At 43.9% G+C, this 17,500-nt stretch overlaps 1 protein-coding gene across 2 annotated transcripts in view; it reads right to left on the reverse strand.

Moving 5' to 3' along the window:
- Nucleotides 1-17,500, reverse strand: part of oprl1 (opiate receptor-like 1) — a 106,267-nt gene that overhangs the window by 63,921 nt on the left and 24,846 nt on the right. For both annotated transcript variants that reach the window (XM_074682377.1, XM_074682376.1), the window contains one exon: nucleotides 9,544-9,786. In XM_074682377.1, the coding sequence (XP_074538478.1) occupies nucleotides 9,544-9,752 (209 nt within the window). In that variant the 5' untranslated portion in view covers nucleotides 9,753-9,786. The remainder of the gene's footprint in view (nucleotides 1-9,543; nucleotides 9,787-17,500) is intronic.

The raw sequence follows: 17,500 nt of genomic DNA on the forward strand, positions 1-17,500 counted from the left end.
CTGAGGAATGACCAGGACATTTTAAAGGTCCTACAAAGGAGTTTACATGTGATTCTGAAGTCTCACTTTCATTTTTCCCCTTCAAAAAAATATTTTAAAAACGATATTTCTCAGTGCCAGTGGTCGAGCTGGTTTTCTTCTGGAGTGACACAGACATCCGAAATGGCTTATGGTATGCCACTGATCGCTCAGTGCCGCCTGCTGATCGCTCAGTGATGCCTGTCAATATATCAGCAACACCTACCAACAGCTCAGTGACACCTTCTAATCGCTAAGTGGCACCCACTAATCTGTCATTGACACCTGCCAACAGCATAGTGTCAACTGCCAATAGCTCAGTGACACCTGCCAATCTGTCAGTGACATCTACCAAGCACTTAGTGTCACCTGCCAGTGGCTCAGTGACACCTGCCAGTCTGTCAGTGGCACCTGTTAATTGTTAAATGACATCTTCTTATCGCCAAGGGACACCTACTAATCTGTCAGTGACACCTGCCAACAGCATAGTGTCACATGCCAGTGGCTTAGTGACATCTGACAGTGTCTAAATGACACCTGCTGATCGGTCAGTGACATCTACCAAGCCCTTAGTGACACCTGCCAACTGCATAGTGTCACCTGCCAGTGGCTCAGTGACATCTGCCAATCCCCCAGTGATGTCCATAAGCAACATCTACCAATACCTCAATGACACCTGCCAGTTTTCAGAGTCACCTGCCAGTTGCTAAGTGGCACCTTCCAATCTGTCAGTGACACCTGCTAAATGTTGAATTGCACCTTCTAATTGCTTAGTGACACCTACTAATCTGTCAGTGACACCTGCCAACAGCAAAGTGTCACCTGCCAGTGGCTCAGTGGCATCTGCCAATCCCCCGGTGATGCCTGTAAATCTATCAGCAACACCTACCAATAACTCAGTGACACCTGCCAGTTTCTCAGAGTCACCTGCCAGTTGCTAAGTGGCACCTGCCAATCTTTTAGTGAACCCTGCTAACAGCATAGTGTTACCTGCCAGTGTCTCAGTGACACCTGCCAGTTGCCCGATGGCAGTTGGCTCTGGTTACTTGTAGGGGTGTAATGATCCATGGATATAGATCGATACATCGATTGGTTAAGCAATGATCCATCGATGGAAAGTCTAAACATCGATCAGCATCGTGGTCTTTAATGTACGCCTTTATTTTGAAATCCTGACCGGACACGCATGTCCGTCTCCGTCATTACTTGATATATTAATCAAACATTACAGTATAACAGTCAGACCCATAAGGTAACTGTGGGGGCAAAAAAGCATCTTACCTGAATTTAACCTGTTTTAATTAATCAGATCATACAGATGGCTATAATCCTCTACAAACTGTCATATCAAAGGTCAGCACATCGTTCACATTTCAGTAATAAAACTATCAACATTGTTTTGTATTTCTTTCTTGCCTCAGGTGAAATGTTGCTGATTGTGTTCAGTGAGGACATTATATCGTCTTAAATCAATCCAGGACCCCTAAATCGTATCGTATTGTATAGTACCGTATCGTATAGTACCGTATCGTACCGTATCGTACCGTATAGTATTGTATCGTACTGTATCGTATAGTACCGTATGGTACCGTATGGTACCGTATAGTATCGTATCGTATCGTACCGTACCGTACCGTATCGTACCGTATGGTATGGTACCTTATGGTATGGTACCGTATGGTATGGTACCGTATCGTATCGTACCGTATGGTATGGTATGGTATGGTATGGTATGGTATCGTACCGTATCGTATCGTATCATATCGTATCGTACCGTACCGTAAAGTGTGGTACCGTACCGTACCGTATTGTATCGTACCGTACCGTATAGTATTGTATCGTATCCTACTGTAATGTACCGTATTGTATCGTACCGTACCGTATAGTATCGTACCGTACCGTACCGTACGGTACCGTACCGTACCGTACCGTACCGTACCGTACCGTATTGTATCGTATTGTATCATATCGTACCGTACCGTATAGTATTGTATTGTATGGTGCCGTAGTGTATGGTATGGTACTGTACCATACCGTACTGTATCGTATCGTATCGTATCGTATCGTATCGTATCGTATCGTATCGTATCGTATCGTATCATATCGTACCGTACCGCATGGTGTGGTACCGTACCGTACCGTATTGTATCGTACCGTACCGTATAGTATTGTATCGTATCGTACCATACCGTACCGTATTGTACCGTATTGTATCGTACTGTATCGTACCGTATAGTATCATATCGTACCGTACCGTACTGTACCGTACTGTATTGTATTGTATTGTATCGTATCGTACCATACCGTACCATACCGTATTGTATGGTATGGTACCGTAGTGTATGGTATGGTACTGTACCATACCGTACCGTATCGTATCATACCGTGACAGACTTTGTGATATCGGCAAATATCATATCGTTGCCCAAAGAATCAATATCGTATCGTATCGTCATGAAATGGTGATTTACACCCTTCATCGCTTGGCGTTTGGCAGTTGTCACAGAGTGGCTGGCTGGTGTCACTGACAGATTTGAAGGTGTCACTGATGGATTGGCAGGTGTTGCTGTGTCATTAATGGCACACGGCCTTGCTGTGTGTTTTTCTGAGGTTGGAGACAGAGCACAGCCTCAAACTAAATGAAATAAAAGTGCATCCTGCAGAAATGTGTCTTGAATGAAGACGAGCAGAAGAATCTGTGCCTCCTTGTTCTCGATGGAGCAGCTATAAATCAGGGCTTAAATGCCAGAGTCACGGCAGCAGCAGCAGCAGCAGACAGCAGCCATCCAATCCAGCTTGTTCTTGTAAACAGAGCCGATAAAAAGGCCCAGAGGAAAAGCTTTCAGGAGGCATTAATCCAGGCCGGCCATCTCTGTGTGACGTTCTGCTTCCCCGACATGCTCCAGCACTTCTCCTGACAGTGCTGTGAGCAGAGTGTTTGGCCCTCGGTGCTGTCAGAAAAAAGTTTCAGCTCTCAGCAGCAGCAGCAGCAGCAGAGCTTCGTGATATTGGCTCATAAAAGCAGGAGCCACGAGCAGGAACTCTAAGAGCATCTGTGCAGCGCTGCAGGGCCCGAGCAGAGGAGGTGGACCACGGGGACGGAGGAGCATCAGCACGGAGCCCGCAGACACAGACAGGAGGATCAGGGGACGGCAAACTGACGCTGTGCTCGCTGCCAGCGCTTTCCTTTTCCTTCTTATGAGGACAAAAAGTGGAGCCTGGAGGGATCCTTTGTAAAAACGAGCTGTTTCCATAACAACAGACCCATCCATGTGTACGCGAGGGGTATTATTAGCTCTCCACATCATTCCTGACATCACACAGCGCAAGTTTCCTGCTACACACATCTTGAAGTGTGCTTCAGTGGCACCAGCAGCATGTCAGATAAACAGGAAGTGCTGTGGAGGGGCGAGCATTCAGGTGTACGCAGTGAAACATAGATCTGTTTCCTGTGAAGTTTGAGGCGTGGAGAGCGTCTCCCAACACGTCCCAGTTTGGTTTTCTCTGCCAGCGTCTAAATATTAGTTTGTCTCTGCAGCGCGGCCTGGAGGAGTGTTGTGACACCATCCTCTGCTCGTCACATTAAACACGACGCGCTCGCCGTCTTACTATGACAGCTCTGTGATCGGCTGATTCTGGGGACGGGTCCAAACAAATTACATGTTAGGATTCTGTCAGCGTTTGAGAGAGCTTTCATTTCAGCGTGTGAGAACAAAACACACATTAAGGAGGCAGCGGATCAGAAAACGTGACTCACATGGGACGAGTGTTCACTGAAGGAGGAGAAAGGAAACACCAACAAGAAACTGTAGAAGAAGAAAGATCCAGGTGAGAGGAGCTCAGGTGTGTGACAGGTGATCAGAGTCATGGTTCAGACTGTCAAAGCCCCCGTTAATGGACCAGAACTCAAAAAGCTCTTTCTGATCTCTCTGACCGCTTCAAAACCCTGGAGCTTCTGAGAGACGACAACTCTACCACTGAGCCACAGCGCCCTCTACGTGTCCACATGGTACGGAAATCCCTGGCATGAGATTTTCACAGGATCTTCCTGAGACGTGCTAACATCGTATCATAAGACCCTCCTGACTGTGGAGGGTGGGCCTCAAACACCAAGGCACTGCCCAAAGCTGCAACAAATCAAAAGTCGCATTTCCACCAAGCAGTCCAAGTCGGTTCAGTACAGTTTGGTTCAGTTAAACCTGATCCTGTTTGCGTTTCCTCGGCAAACTGTGCCCTCTAGTGGTAGGTGGCGTGTAAGCTGGACGCCAAAAGCTGCAGCTGTTAAGCAACAGCGTGAAACACAGTTTACCCAAGCAGCAACCTCTGGTCTGAAAATATGAGACGATGCTGAAGTGCTAAAATCTGCTGTTTCTCCAGTGTCCACTAGAGGCTGGCTCTTAAGTACAGGAAGTCACAAACACACCAAGCCAAAAAAAGCTGTTTTCAAAGCAGAAATTAACCTTTTTACAGCCTGGTTCAAAAAACGTCTCCTGTCTGGGTCGATAATTTTACTACCAGCTCCCACTGTACGGGGGGAATTTTTTTTTAACGCAGTCATTCAGAGGATTTTAAGATCATGAGCTCCCCCAATCAGAGGCACAGCTGAGGGTCACGTGACCGACAGGCGCCCTATGGCTGTATCGAAGCCCTTGCCCCTACCAATATGGCCGCTATAGCCAATCTGCTTCATTTCCTGTTTCAGAAACAGACGGGTGATGTCGGCGAGACTACGTCCATGTTTTATACAGTCTGTGAGTTTACCCCGCTAATAAATCCAACGAAGAAGAAAACAGACACATCAAACACAGAGCAAAGATGAAGACATGCAGCATTTCGTCCTCTCTGTGATCGTCATGTAGCTCTTTGATACAAAGATCAATCAAGTTTGTTTCAGAGAAGTCTGTGAGCCACCAGGAGAAATACAGCAGCTGTCACACAGGAAGTGACCATTCTTTCAGCCAATCAACGCTCTGCAGTGTCTGGCACCCTGTGCATCAAGACGTCCAGACTCAGGAACAGTTTCTTCTTTGGTCACTCTGATGAACACTTAACCTGCCATAAAACATCAACTCATACACCTCATGTACAGTTACAGTCTGTCTGTGTCTTCTCTGCACATCCATCTTCCATTTCTCTTTTGCAAATTAAACATTTTTATGACATTTATTCAGTGCACTGTTTTTTTTAAACTTAAATTGTGTGTATATTTTATTCTACTCTGTACAAAGTTCTTTATTTAATATTGTAATTATCATTTTTCTCTACTACTTAAGCTCTAGTTTTTCTCCTTTTTATAATACTTAGTGTTTCTCTTAGTGTCTTTCTAGTCACAACACTTGTACTGATAGAGAGCAGTTTTAAACCAGAGTTAAGTTCCTTGTATTCTTGAAAACACTTTGTGAATAAAGGTGATTCTGATTCTGATACCAAATGGTTCATAAAAAAAGTGGGACGGCTCGTCTTGGTTCTTGGGGATCTGTCCCGGTATGAGTCAGTGGAAACGGCACAAAATGAGCGCCGTACTGAGACGAACTGAAGCGGTCTGCTTGGTGGAAACGCGGCTAAACAGAACCATGTTTTGGTACCTGAACACATCCTTGTGACTGTGAGGGAGTAGAAGAGTAGCTGATTTTCCATGCTGGACATGAACACACCATAGGAATGTTATATCTTGAGGAATAAAAATGTAAAATTGAAAAACTTTGAGATTTTATCTTTAAAAAATGTATATTTATTCCCACTCAAACACACAAAAGTACCCAAATCTGGTACTGTTGAGTACTGATACTTATGGCCAGGTACCGGGTTTCTGTACTGTATCGTTTCAAATGTGAAAGGTACCCATCCCTGTTAGCTCCACCCCCTGACAGACCTCCAGAGGGCTGGCCAATCAGAAGGGGGTCTGTGGATTGGGATCCTTAAAGAGACAGCAGCTACAACACGAGATTATGAAACAGCAGAGAGAAAAATCTTGAGGTGTGAATCATGTAGAGAGACTACGGGAGCCCCAGAGGGACAGAATGAAGGGACAGATACATGGTGGTGGTTTCTCCATGTCTCTTGACTTTAAGTTGATCCACGTCTCTTTCATTTCCTTAATTAATCCTTTACTCTCAGTGGCTCCTCCAGACTTTTTCACGGGGGTGGCCAAACGGGGTGGCCAAACGGGGTGGCCAAACGGGGTGGCCAAACGGGGTGGCCAAACGGGGTGGCCAAACGGGGTGGCCAAGCGGGGTGGCCAAGCGGGGTGGCCAAACGGGGTGGCCAAACGGGGTGGCCAAACGGGGTGGCCAAACGGGGTGACATGCCAAAAGTCATAACTGAAGTTCAGGAATCCTGTTTTGTTTTTGTGTTTTATCAACTGGTCTAAAACTATGGGACAAGAAAAACTTTCTAACTTCTAGCTCGGTCCAACAGTTAGTCCACCAATCAGACTCCTCTGGACCAGAGGGGACCATCCCCCACAGGTCCCACTGAGGCTGAGGCCTTCAGGATCAGCTCTGATCCATCACCACATGAGAGACTGAAACCTGTACAGACAGAAACTAACGAAGAGTTTTCAGCCTGAGAGAAAAAAGAGCATTGTTGTGTGAGCAGTCGTAGTAAAAAAATGTGTGTGTGAGAGTGTGTGAGAGTGTGTGAGAGTGTGTGTGGGAGTGTGTTTGTGTAGGTTAAATGTCACTCCTTCCCATCTGCTTTAAAAAAATGACTCAGCCTCTCTGAGCTGTGAATATTTCTCAATAACAGCGTCCAAATGTCACACCTGGAGCTGAGAGACAAAAACACGCTTCATTTACATTTCTCCCATTTTTTCTCTTGTTTTTCTGACTTTCTGTCTAAGCTGAAGCAGTCGGTGAGTTTCCTGAGCAGAGAGAGAGGACAGAGGGATGTGAACGCAGCTCATTGTTTCAGCTCTGGGTGGAGACGAACGCAGAGAGTCCTCCGACTGTGACGGGGAAGATTTGGAGGTTATTTCTGAGAATAAGAAGTTTTATTAGGAGTCAAATAAAAGAGTGACTAATGACCAGCAGGGGGCGACTGTGAGGGAGGTCAGTGTGTGCAGGTGTGAGCAGGTGTGAGCAGGTGTGAGCAGGTGTGGCGGTAAAAACAGAACAATAAATGGAATAATAACGTGTGTGTATCCCACTATTATCTCCACCTTTGGATCCACAGAGGTTACAATTATCTAATTATCTGCACAGATGGAGGTGATGTGCTGTCACACACACACACACACACACACACACACACACACACACACACACACACACACACACACACACACACACACTTTGTGTGTTGAAGCTGAAGCCTCTTAAATCCAGAAACTGAACACTGTGGATAGTTTCTTAATTCAAACCGTTATCAAACATTTAACCTCTTCACTGAACCTGAAGGAAAAAGAATAAAAAACAGCAGCGTCTGCTTTTCTCTACAAACTCAAACCTTCACTGTGTGACTAAAAACTGAACAAAATGTTTTTATTTCCTGTGAACACCTGAACAGCTTTGTATCACCTCCATTTCTAAAACCTGCTTGTGTTGAATAGAGTCGACTGTTGACTTCACAGCCCTGGGAAGATAACTACATCTATAAAAAGACTAATCTGGAAGAAAATACTGATTTTCATTCTGTGTGGATGGATTCATTTCACTGACAACTTGATCTACATGTTTGATATGGGGCAAAGTTTAAGTAATCATGAAAAAAAAGTTGAGCTTATTTGTCAATTTATGTTATTAAAGTCAAGTATTCTTGTGTTAAAAATCTTTGAATTTTTTTTTGTTAAATTTCAAAATTGTTGAACATCTTTGCAAATTTTTTTACATTTCAATTTTGTTAAAATTTAATATATTACAAATTTTTGCAAACTTTTAAAATTCAAAAGTTTTCTGAAATGTTTGCAGTTTTTTTAATTCATTTTTTAAATTTGTCAATTATCTAAAATTTGATTTTTTTTCATTTCTTTACAAATTTTTGAAATTTTATTTTTTGCAAATTTACTTAATTTTTTTTTTTATTAGAGTATTTTTGGGGGATTTCAATTATTTTTTTTGTAATACTTTATAACTTTTTTTCTTTTCTTTTTTTTGCAATTTATTGAATTTTCAGAGTTTTTTTTTTTTTTAGCAAATTTACAAAAAAACAACAACAACAACAAAAAAAAAAAACATAAAGCATCATATGTACAATTTTAAGAACTTAAACAAATATTTATTTTTTTTAATAATTAACCACCACACTGGTGACCAGTCCAGGGTGTACCCTGCCTCTCACCCAATGACAGCTGGGATAGGCTCCACCCACCCACGACCCTTAAAAGGGTAAGCGGTTAAAAAAATGAATGAATGTTATTCACTCTGTGGCTCCTGAATGACTTTAATCCAGCTGATCTGGGGAAAATGGCTCCTATGAAAATAAAGGCTGCAGGACCCTGGTCTAGACCCTCTCTGATCTTCCTGGAGCTGATCATTGGCTGTTTATCTGAACAAACCCTTTCCAAATATGTCATGTCACAGCTGATGGGTCTGTTAGTTTCCTCTTTCTCTGATAAACCTCCTGGGAAATTATCGATGCAGAAACTGATGTTTTGAACACAGCTGTATCAATGAGTGTGGTTTGGACGCATCGAACAGAAACCCTGGAGCACAGAGTCTGCTGGTTTAATGTGACACACAGGAGCAGACAGACTCCTGTGTTCACCTCTGAACATTAACACACACACGCAGAGAGGACGGGGACACACACCACCTGGGCAGGTGCCTCCAGAAAAATACCATTCGGTCCAGCACACACACACACTTGTTGACCTCTATCATTGTTAGCTGTTGTCCAAAGGGCTCTAGTTAAGCCAACGTTAGCTTCTGGAGCTTAGCTTCATTAGCTTATCTGTGATAGCTGAGCTAACAAAGGTTGTCAAACTAACAGACACACTCTTGGTAAAGATGGTAAACAGGAGGTTATATTTCTGCTCTGTGAATCTTCTACATTCATGAAACAGTGAGACGACGTGAAAACAGAAACAGTTTAAGTTTTTAAAATCATCCACGGACTGAGGCGTCCACAGACTGAGGCGTCCACAGACTGAGGCGTCCACAGACTGAGGCGTCCACAGACTGAGGCGTCCACAGACTGACGCGTCCACAAACTGAGCCTGAACACCTGCAGCACCAACGAGCTTCCCCTGGTTACAGATGGATCCTCACAGCTTCCCAAACCCAGTGAACTAAGCCTGTCAGTGAGTTTAGATGGAATATTTTATCCATGTTTCATTTACAACATCCCATCAATGTGTTTCCATAGCAACAGTGTTCATACTTCATACAAACAGCCTTTAGTTTAGGGAAATGGGCCAGGGCTGAGCGGAGTCTGAGCTGAAGGAGTTTTTCATCTGTTCCATCACGACACCAGGTGATCCAGTCAGACTCACTGAGTGAACACGTCGTTACAGTAACCTAAACTCAGTGTTTTCAGTTCACTGAATATTCATGTATCTGGATTATCACTGAAGCTTCGTCCTCTTACCTGATGATGACATACATGACCAGGAAGTTCCCCACCAGGCCGATGACGCAGACGATCATGTAGACGACCACGATGGTGACCTTCACGCCTGTGGGCAGCAGGGCGTCCGTCTCGTTGTAGGCGCCCGTGAAGTTGTTCTGGAAAAGTGAGTCGTTGTAGAGCTGCAGGTGACCCAGCTCGGCCAGCAGGAAGTCGTCCGGGAACTCCATGCCTGAGCGAGGGCGGGGCCAGGACCAGGAACACCTGGAGGACGGAGAGAGAGAGGGGTTAGACCAGAGGGGGGTTGGGTCCTGGAGTCAGGCCAGGACCAGGAACACCACTTCTTAAGGATAAGGTCTGGATTCAGAGCCGGACTGGTCCAGCTGTCTGTGATGTTTCAGTTTGGACAGAGTTCGTCCTGAAGACTGGTCAGGTGAAGCTACGTCTTTACTGAGCATGTGCAGACTTTATTAACACCTGGGCCTGAAAATAGGGGCAAAGGGCCTCGTGAAACCCTCAGGATTTCTTTCTTTCTTTCTTTCTTTCTTTCTTTCTTTCTTTCTTTCTTTCTTTCTTTCCTTCTTTCACTTGCTTTCTCTTTTTTCTTTTTTTTTCATTCTTTCTTTAATTCTTTCTTTGTTTTAGTCCTTTTTCGTTCTTTACTTCTTTTATCCCTTTTCTTTCTTTCTTTCTTTCTTTCTTCCTTTCTTTCTTTACTTCTTTTATCCCTTTTCTTTCTTTCTTTCTTCCTTTCTTTCTTTACTTCTTTTATCCCTTTTCTTTTTTTCTCTTTATGTTTTTCATCCTGTTCTTTTTTTCATTCTTACTTTTTGCTTTGTCTCATCCTTTTTCCTCTTTCTTTAGTCCTTTTTTCTTTCTTTTTTATTCTTTTTTCTTTTCCTTTCTTTCCTTCTTTCTTTCTTTTTCTTTCTCTCTATCTTTCTTTTTTCTGTCTTTTATCTTTCTTTTTCTTTCTTTTTCTTTATCTTTCATTCTAACTTCTTTGTTTCTGTCTTCCTTTTTTTTTTTCATTTTTTCTCGTTCTTTCTTTCTGTTTTTCTGTTTTTCTGTTTTTCTGTTGCTTCAATCCCAAATCCCATCCCTTCAGTTTGAGATAAACACACAAACAAACAAAATTCAGTCAAGTTGAAAAATGTTTGAATCCAGTGTTTGTGCAAAAAACAACATGCTCCATAGCGCCCCCAACTGGTTTAAAACTGCAGCCCCTCCAGCTACTTTACGCTAGAGGCTTTATTGTGCATTACTGTGGTGCTTAAACCTACAAAAAAGTGTTTTATGAACGTAGTGAAGTCTGAACGGGAAGTTCACAATTTGGACTTAAACATCGGGTTTTGACGATTTATCGTGTAGGTGTTTCAACAAACTAGTCCCAGGTTTTTTTCTCAGATCAACTCCAAACTTGGCTTGTGTTTACTACACACGTTGACGATAAAAAGTCATATGAGGATTAATGTTGGCTCAATGGGCGTGGCCACAAACAGCCGCCAAAGTTGACATTTTTTCTCTGCTTAATTAAAACCTTTATAGCTCTTATGTACAACACTGGATCAGGACCAAAATGCACACACACATGTCCAGTGTCACAGCTGAGTGAGCGCCCCCTACTGTCAACAGGAAGTCAAATGTTATGTGGTTAAAAACTCCTCCCTTTTTAAAATATATTCCTTTAAATTGTGCTCAGAAATCTCCCTCAAGCCCTCATAAAGCATCACTGATCAGGTCATGTCACATGATGTGTCCACGGCGCCACCTCAAACTCTGAAATCTCGCCATGAACCAGGAAGTTATAATAACTCTGTGGTATTACGTCCAATCTGCTTCACATTTCACACACACCATCAAAGTCCATCTCCCAACACTTCTATAACCTCAAATCTCTGCTACTGCAATAGCGCCACCCTCTGGAAATGCATGATAGTAACTTGGACATGTATTCTCCCATTTCTTTTCAATTTAAATGAAACGATCACAGTCCTAACGCTGGAGACTCCTGCAGACTTCTGGGTATTCTGGGCAAAAGAGGTAAAAACAGAGTCCAGGTCCCCCCTCTGTCATCATCAGGTCTCTGCTGAATAAGATGGAGGAGCTAACAGGACCAGTCAGGAGGCAGACGGGGTTTGGAGGTATGTATGGTGTTCCTCACAGAGACACAGCTGGATCTTTGTAACCACACCGTCACCATGGACGCTTTCAGGACTACAGACAGAGCACCTGAGACTTCACTTTACTCACTGTTTGTAGTTTGTGTTGATGTGTTTACTCAGGCGTGACAAAAACAGCTGGAGTAATTTATTCCTCTCTGCGGCGGCTCAGGATCCTCGTCCTTCATTCAGCTGAAAACACGACGCATGAACTCATCATCAGGTGGAGCATCTCTCAGACAGTTTCAGCATCTTTAACTCTGCATGGTCACTTAGCTTTGTCTGCTTTAAATGTCACACACACACACTCACACACACACACACACACACACACACACACTCCTCCTGCTTTGCTGAATGTAAACAGCGGCTGCTCCGAGCAGTTGTTGCTTACATAAATGCAGCTGAAAGGACAGATGGAAAAAGGGGAGGAGGGGTTGGAGGGTAAAGAAAGAGGAGGGGGTGAGGTAAAGAAGTATGAGGAGGAGGAGGAGGAGGAGGAGGAGGAAGGGTTGGGGGCAGGAATACGTTAAGATGGAGACAGATTGAAGGAGTCTGTGGATCTGAGGTTGGAGCTGCAGAGAGGTTGGAGAGAGCAGCTGTTGGAGTTTCATTTTCTGTAAACTAGCATCAGATCTATGTTTTTGTCTCCTAAAGAAAAACTGCAGATTAATCCTGTCTGCAGTGAAGAGGAGCGGGTTTGTTGTTCAGTATTTTTCACACACTTAATGACTTAACACACACACACACACGGCGTCAGCCTCCTAATCAGACTGAGGAGCCTCCGTTTCCCATCATGCTCTCTGCTCACTCAGGATGTGGTTTCATTGAGTCCAAAGAATCAGAAACCCGGCCTCTGATGGCTGTTGTTGACGTCCCCTGAGGACGTTTGGACTCTCAGAGACGTCAGCGTCCGCTCACCCTGTGTGTCCAGGCGTCTCTGAAATGATTTCTCCAGCAGCTGATTCCAGTTTCCTGTTCACAGTGAGAACAAACGAAGCTCAGCTGCTCTGAGTTCAGCTTAGATCCTCGGTCATGACTGGACCAAGAGTTGAAGGAGCTCCTTCAAACTGATTATGGATGTTTCCTGAACCGATGGTCGTCTGGTTTCCCTCGTGGTGTGGAAACCTGTGGATGGTGGGCGTGTTGGAGCAAAGAGACTGAAGGGACGTTGGTTGGTGTTAGAGGATCTGAGGAGTGTTTTTTCAAGACTCCATTTCCCATGAGCACCATCACTGCTTGCAATGTATTTGTTTAAAGAGCAGACCTTCTTCTCCTACATCCTTTTCCCATGATGCAAAGCGAGCAGGTAATGTGTTTAATTGTAGTTTCTGTTGTTTGAAACGTGGGGACTTTGGTCTGTCGGTCTGGATGTGTCCTCCTGAGAAAACCAAACCTGATCACCGATACAACGCAATCTGATCCAGCTCCAGAGTTGTTTGTTTTTGCTTTTGTTTTTGTTTGTTTTTGTTTTTGTCAGTTTTTCACCAACTGCGGGCGTTTTAAATTGTTAAAAATAAACTGAAAATAATATAAAAGTAGGACTATTTCAGGATCACTTAGAAAGTGCACTTCCTTTACAAAAATAATGAGTTCAGCTAAATTATCATAATAAACGTTTCATGTTCAGAATTTAAGTATTATTTCAAAAATATTTGAATTAAAAAAAAAAATTCAAAAATCTTCTTTTTTATTTTGGCATGTTTTTAGTTTTTTTTTTGCATTTTTTTGTACATTTTTGCAAATTTTTTTAATTTTTTTTTTTTTTGGAAATTTTGGATATTTGAAAAAATATTTTGATTTTTTTTGTTTTACTTTTTGATTTTTTTGCATGGTTTTTGCATTTCAAAATCTCTTAAAAAATGTTTGCAAAATTTTTTAGATTCTATTTTTTTTTTTTTTTTTTTATATTTGCATATTTATTAAAACTGAAAAACTAAGACGGTACATGTACAGTTTCATAAATTCAAAAATCTTCTGGTTTAGTAATTATTCACTTAATTTTACAGATTTTTTTTTACATTATATTGTCATTTTGGAGAAAAGTGTAAATTATGATAAAGTATATTCTGTGTCTCTGAAGTGACTTTAATCCAGATTAATCCAGGTGAGCTGAGGCAAACGGCTCCTGTCACAGTGAAGGTCGTAGACTCCTGCCTTAGAGGCTCAGGAGACTTCCTGTGGTGAGCACAGCTTCAGCTCCTCGTCGAGTTATTCCAGAAACATCTATGAGGGAGTCGGCCCGAGGCGCTCCTCCAACACCCCGGGGTGGGATCTGGTCTGATCTGGTCTGATCTGATCTGGTCTGATCTGATCTGGTCTGGTCTGGTCTGATCTGGGTGTACAGATCCAGCAGAGAGGGCAGGAGGACATGGAGGAGGCTCTGGGTGAAGGTCTGTAACTGTTAAAATAATCTGCAGCGCTTGACATTTAGGAGACTTTCTGATATATACATGTTATTCTTACTTCCCAGGCAGCAGCAGCAGCAGGCGCGTGCTGCGTGCTGCGGGCCGCGTGCTGCGACAGTTACATAAGGCTGGGGTTATATAGAAATGACTTTCTTCTTCTTCTGCTCCAACATTTCAAACGGCTGCGGCAGCAACTCTTCAAACTGCTGCCATGAACTCGCTCCTCCCGCTGCCTGATCATGAATATTCATCGTATCCACAGCTCAGCGCTGCTGCTGCTGCTGCTGCTGCTGCTGCTGCTGGATCTCCCCCGGGTTGCTGCCAGGCTGAATACTCAGGGGTTGTATACGCACTAATATCTGTCTCTGCCTCGTCTTCATCTCGCTCCTCTCTGAAGGCTTCTCACTTTCTCCCTCTCAACATCTCGCTCCCTGCGTTAACTTCCCAGGGCTGGATCCTCGCTGCAGCAGCAGCAGGAGCGCAGCGTGCACGTGTCGGTCTCTGTGCCTGCGCTGCCAAAGCTCTGATGAACAGTGGGTTAAACTCAGAGCCTGAAGAGCGGCTCCATGTAAGGCTGCAGGTTAGCCAGCGCCTCCGCCACACGTCAGAGGACGAACCGCTCTGATGATCCTGTCGCTGCAGGAAGAGCTCTGATTTCTGGTTTAATCCCTGGTTTCACTCTCACACCTGTAGCTGGTCAGATCTCACCAACTTTCCTCAGGAGTCTGAAAAACCAGGACGTGGATCCTCCAGGACGTGGATCCTCCAGGACGTGGATCCTCCAGGACGTGGATCCTCCAGGACGTGGATCCTCCAGGACATGGATCCTCCAGGACGTGGATCCTCCAGGACGTGGATCCTCCAGGACGTGGATCCTCCAGGACGTGGATCCTCCAGGACGTGGATCCTCCAGGACGGGGGTTCATGACTGATTCATGTACATAACAAGGCTACTGTTAGACAGCGCCACCTGTTGGACACAGGCTGAGTGGAGCCAGCCTCAGGGCCTGTTAGTTGGGAAATCTGACAGCTGTAAAATAACTGTAATTAAAAGGCTTTTCTGAATGAGAGGCCTGAAAAAACACATCAGTCTATCTCCACATAAAACCCAGCCTGTTGTTTGCTGATGACACCTCGGTATGATTAGCACAGGTTAGCATCGTGCGCTCCTGGAGTGCAGCGTGTCTTTAAAGCAGTGACAGGTTTACAGGTGTTTCCTGTGCTGCAGGTTTCTCACACCAACAAGCACAGAGTAAAGCTGAGCTCTCCTCTCTCATGGTTTATACGTTCCCGCCACTCGTCAGGAGTCCTGTTAGCAGCTAGCTTAGCAGCACATGACCACCTCCTGTGTTTATGCTCTTTCATGTTGGATTAGCTTCAAGTCACCAGTGATGAAACACATTGACGGTCGTCTTTACAAACACGCTTTCATGGTTCAGACCCTCAGAAACTCTGAGTGTCAGGAAAACATCAGCCCCTCCTCTTTGGAAACAACTCCACCTGACAAAGGTGGTGGTGTTAAAGTGCGTCCGCTCCTTCCTTAAATCTGACTTCACTCCCTCTGCTGTTAAAGGAGCGTCTTTAAGAGTCGCTCCATCCGGGTGGAAACGAGTTATTGCTGAATCTCTGGGTCCGCCCTGGGAGGTGATATGTGATGATGTTAGCCCACTAGCTGCACTTATCTGGTACACAAAGGACCAAACGTTCTGGACTATAAGTCTCCCTGGAGTACAAACAGCATCAGACAAAAAATGCACGATGAAGAGGAAAAAAACATATTAAAGTCCCAGTGGACTATACGCTGCATTTATTTGGACCAAGACCAGACGTTTACTGTGGGAAGGCAAATTATTCAACATCACAACGCACACAGCACAACAGGCTGAGCAGGTGTCTCCTCTGTATGGAGGCCCATTTCTGCCAAATAAAAAAATAAATATAGGAAAGACAAAATTATCAGATGATAAAGTCAAAATGTACTCACTCAATTTACCCACAATCCATTGCTTTATCATATTAAACAGCAGCTAAAGCAAACTTCAGAGTGAAGCTACTGCTTTGTCTTGGGTTAGGTTTCTTCTTTCCTACTATCTCAAAAATTTGACATAATTATCTCTTAATTTCAAGTTTTTATCTCTGACTATGACTTTTTCCCTCATAAATATTTCTTTTATCTCATAATTTTGAACTGTTATCACACAAGTATCACTTTCTAATGCCATTATTTTTATTTTATCATTTATTTATTTATGTTAACTGGCGGACACGGACTTACGTACCTCTGCTCTCTCATTTTGGTTTACAAAGTTAGAAAAGCCTGAGGTTCCCAAAACTTTTTTCTTAGCCTCATTAAGGAACTGAGGACTAGATAATGTGAAATAGTAATAATTAAATCCTTTCAGTATCAGTAACAGCTGGTACCAAAGCCCAACTTTAAAAGTTGCTTCATATCCAACATGTGGTTCATGTAAACAGTCTGTGTCTGGATCAAGGACCACTTAGGACTTGATCTGATTCTGGGAAGACCTGGTCCAGTTTGGTTGATTCATTATTTAAAAACTGAATGAAAATAAAAACCAGGCAGGTCTCTACTTCCTGTTAACCAGCACAGCTAACATGCTAACATCACCTGCAGGACGTGTCCTCGTACTCTGTCAGACCCCTCCCTGTAGGTGTTTGGATGGTAAAACTCTGCAGCTTCCTCAAATATCACCTTCTGACCACAGCTCCATGATCTGAAGCAGACTTTGAAGGATGAAAGTCAGGACAGAGTCTCATTAATGGAGCTGAAACTAATTAATTTGATCTTCTCTTTAAAAAAAAAAAGAGCTCAGTCTTTTTGAAAATGTCACCAACACTCTCAGCAGGTGATTCAGAGATTGATATTTGAGCTACACTTCAATGAGCTGATCTTCATGTCATGCTGCCAGATCAGAGCTAATGTTTCTGCAGACACTTTGCAAAGAGAGCAGCTCTGGAGCTCCTCAGAGCAGCAGCATGAATCCAGCGTGAGGAGCAGTTTGCAGCACTCAGCAGCAGCAGATCTTCAGATCCTGACTGCTGCTCAGATCCTGGTCCCCTCATTGAGCAAACCTCACATTTCAGCATCCAGACTGATCGTTTCACCTCTGACAGAGAGAGGAGCGTCAGTTAAACACAGCAGAGACTGCGTGAGGAAGAGCTGCATGCTCATAAACAAAGCCTCCACCCGTGGACTCTCACGTGGATCCACAGAGTGAGGGAAACACGCAGGAGCAGCTGAAATCTGTGCAGGTGTGTGAGGTAAACACACCGCCCTGCAGCACACCTCCTCATTCCTCCTCAGATCACTCCGAAATACAGCAGGAGTTACAAGGAGCGACACATGAAGGCATCACCTGCAGTAAACACGTGAATGCACCATTAATA

Source organism: Halichoeres trimaculatus, unplaced genomic scaffold, assembly GCF_033239565.1.
Source record: "Halichoeres trimaculatus isolate MK-OKI-2021-1 unplaced genomic scaffold, fHalTri1.1 fHalTri1_scaffold_11, whole genome shotgun sequence".
NCBI classification, from domain to species: Eukaryota; Metazoa; Chordata; class Actinopteri; order Labriformes; family Labridae; genus Halichoeres; species Halichoeres trimaculatus.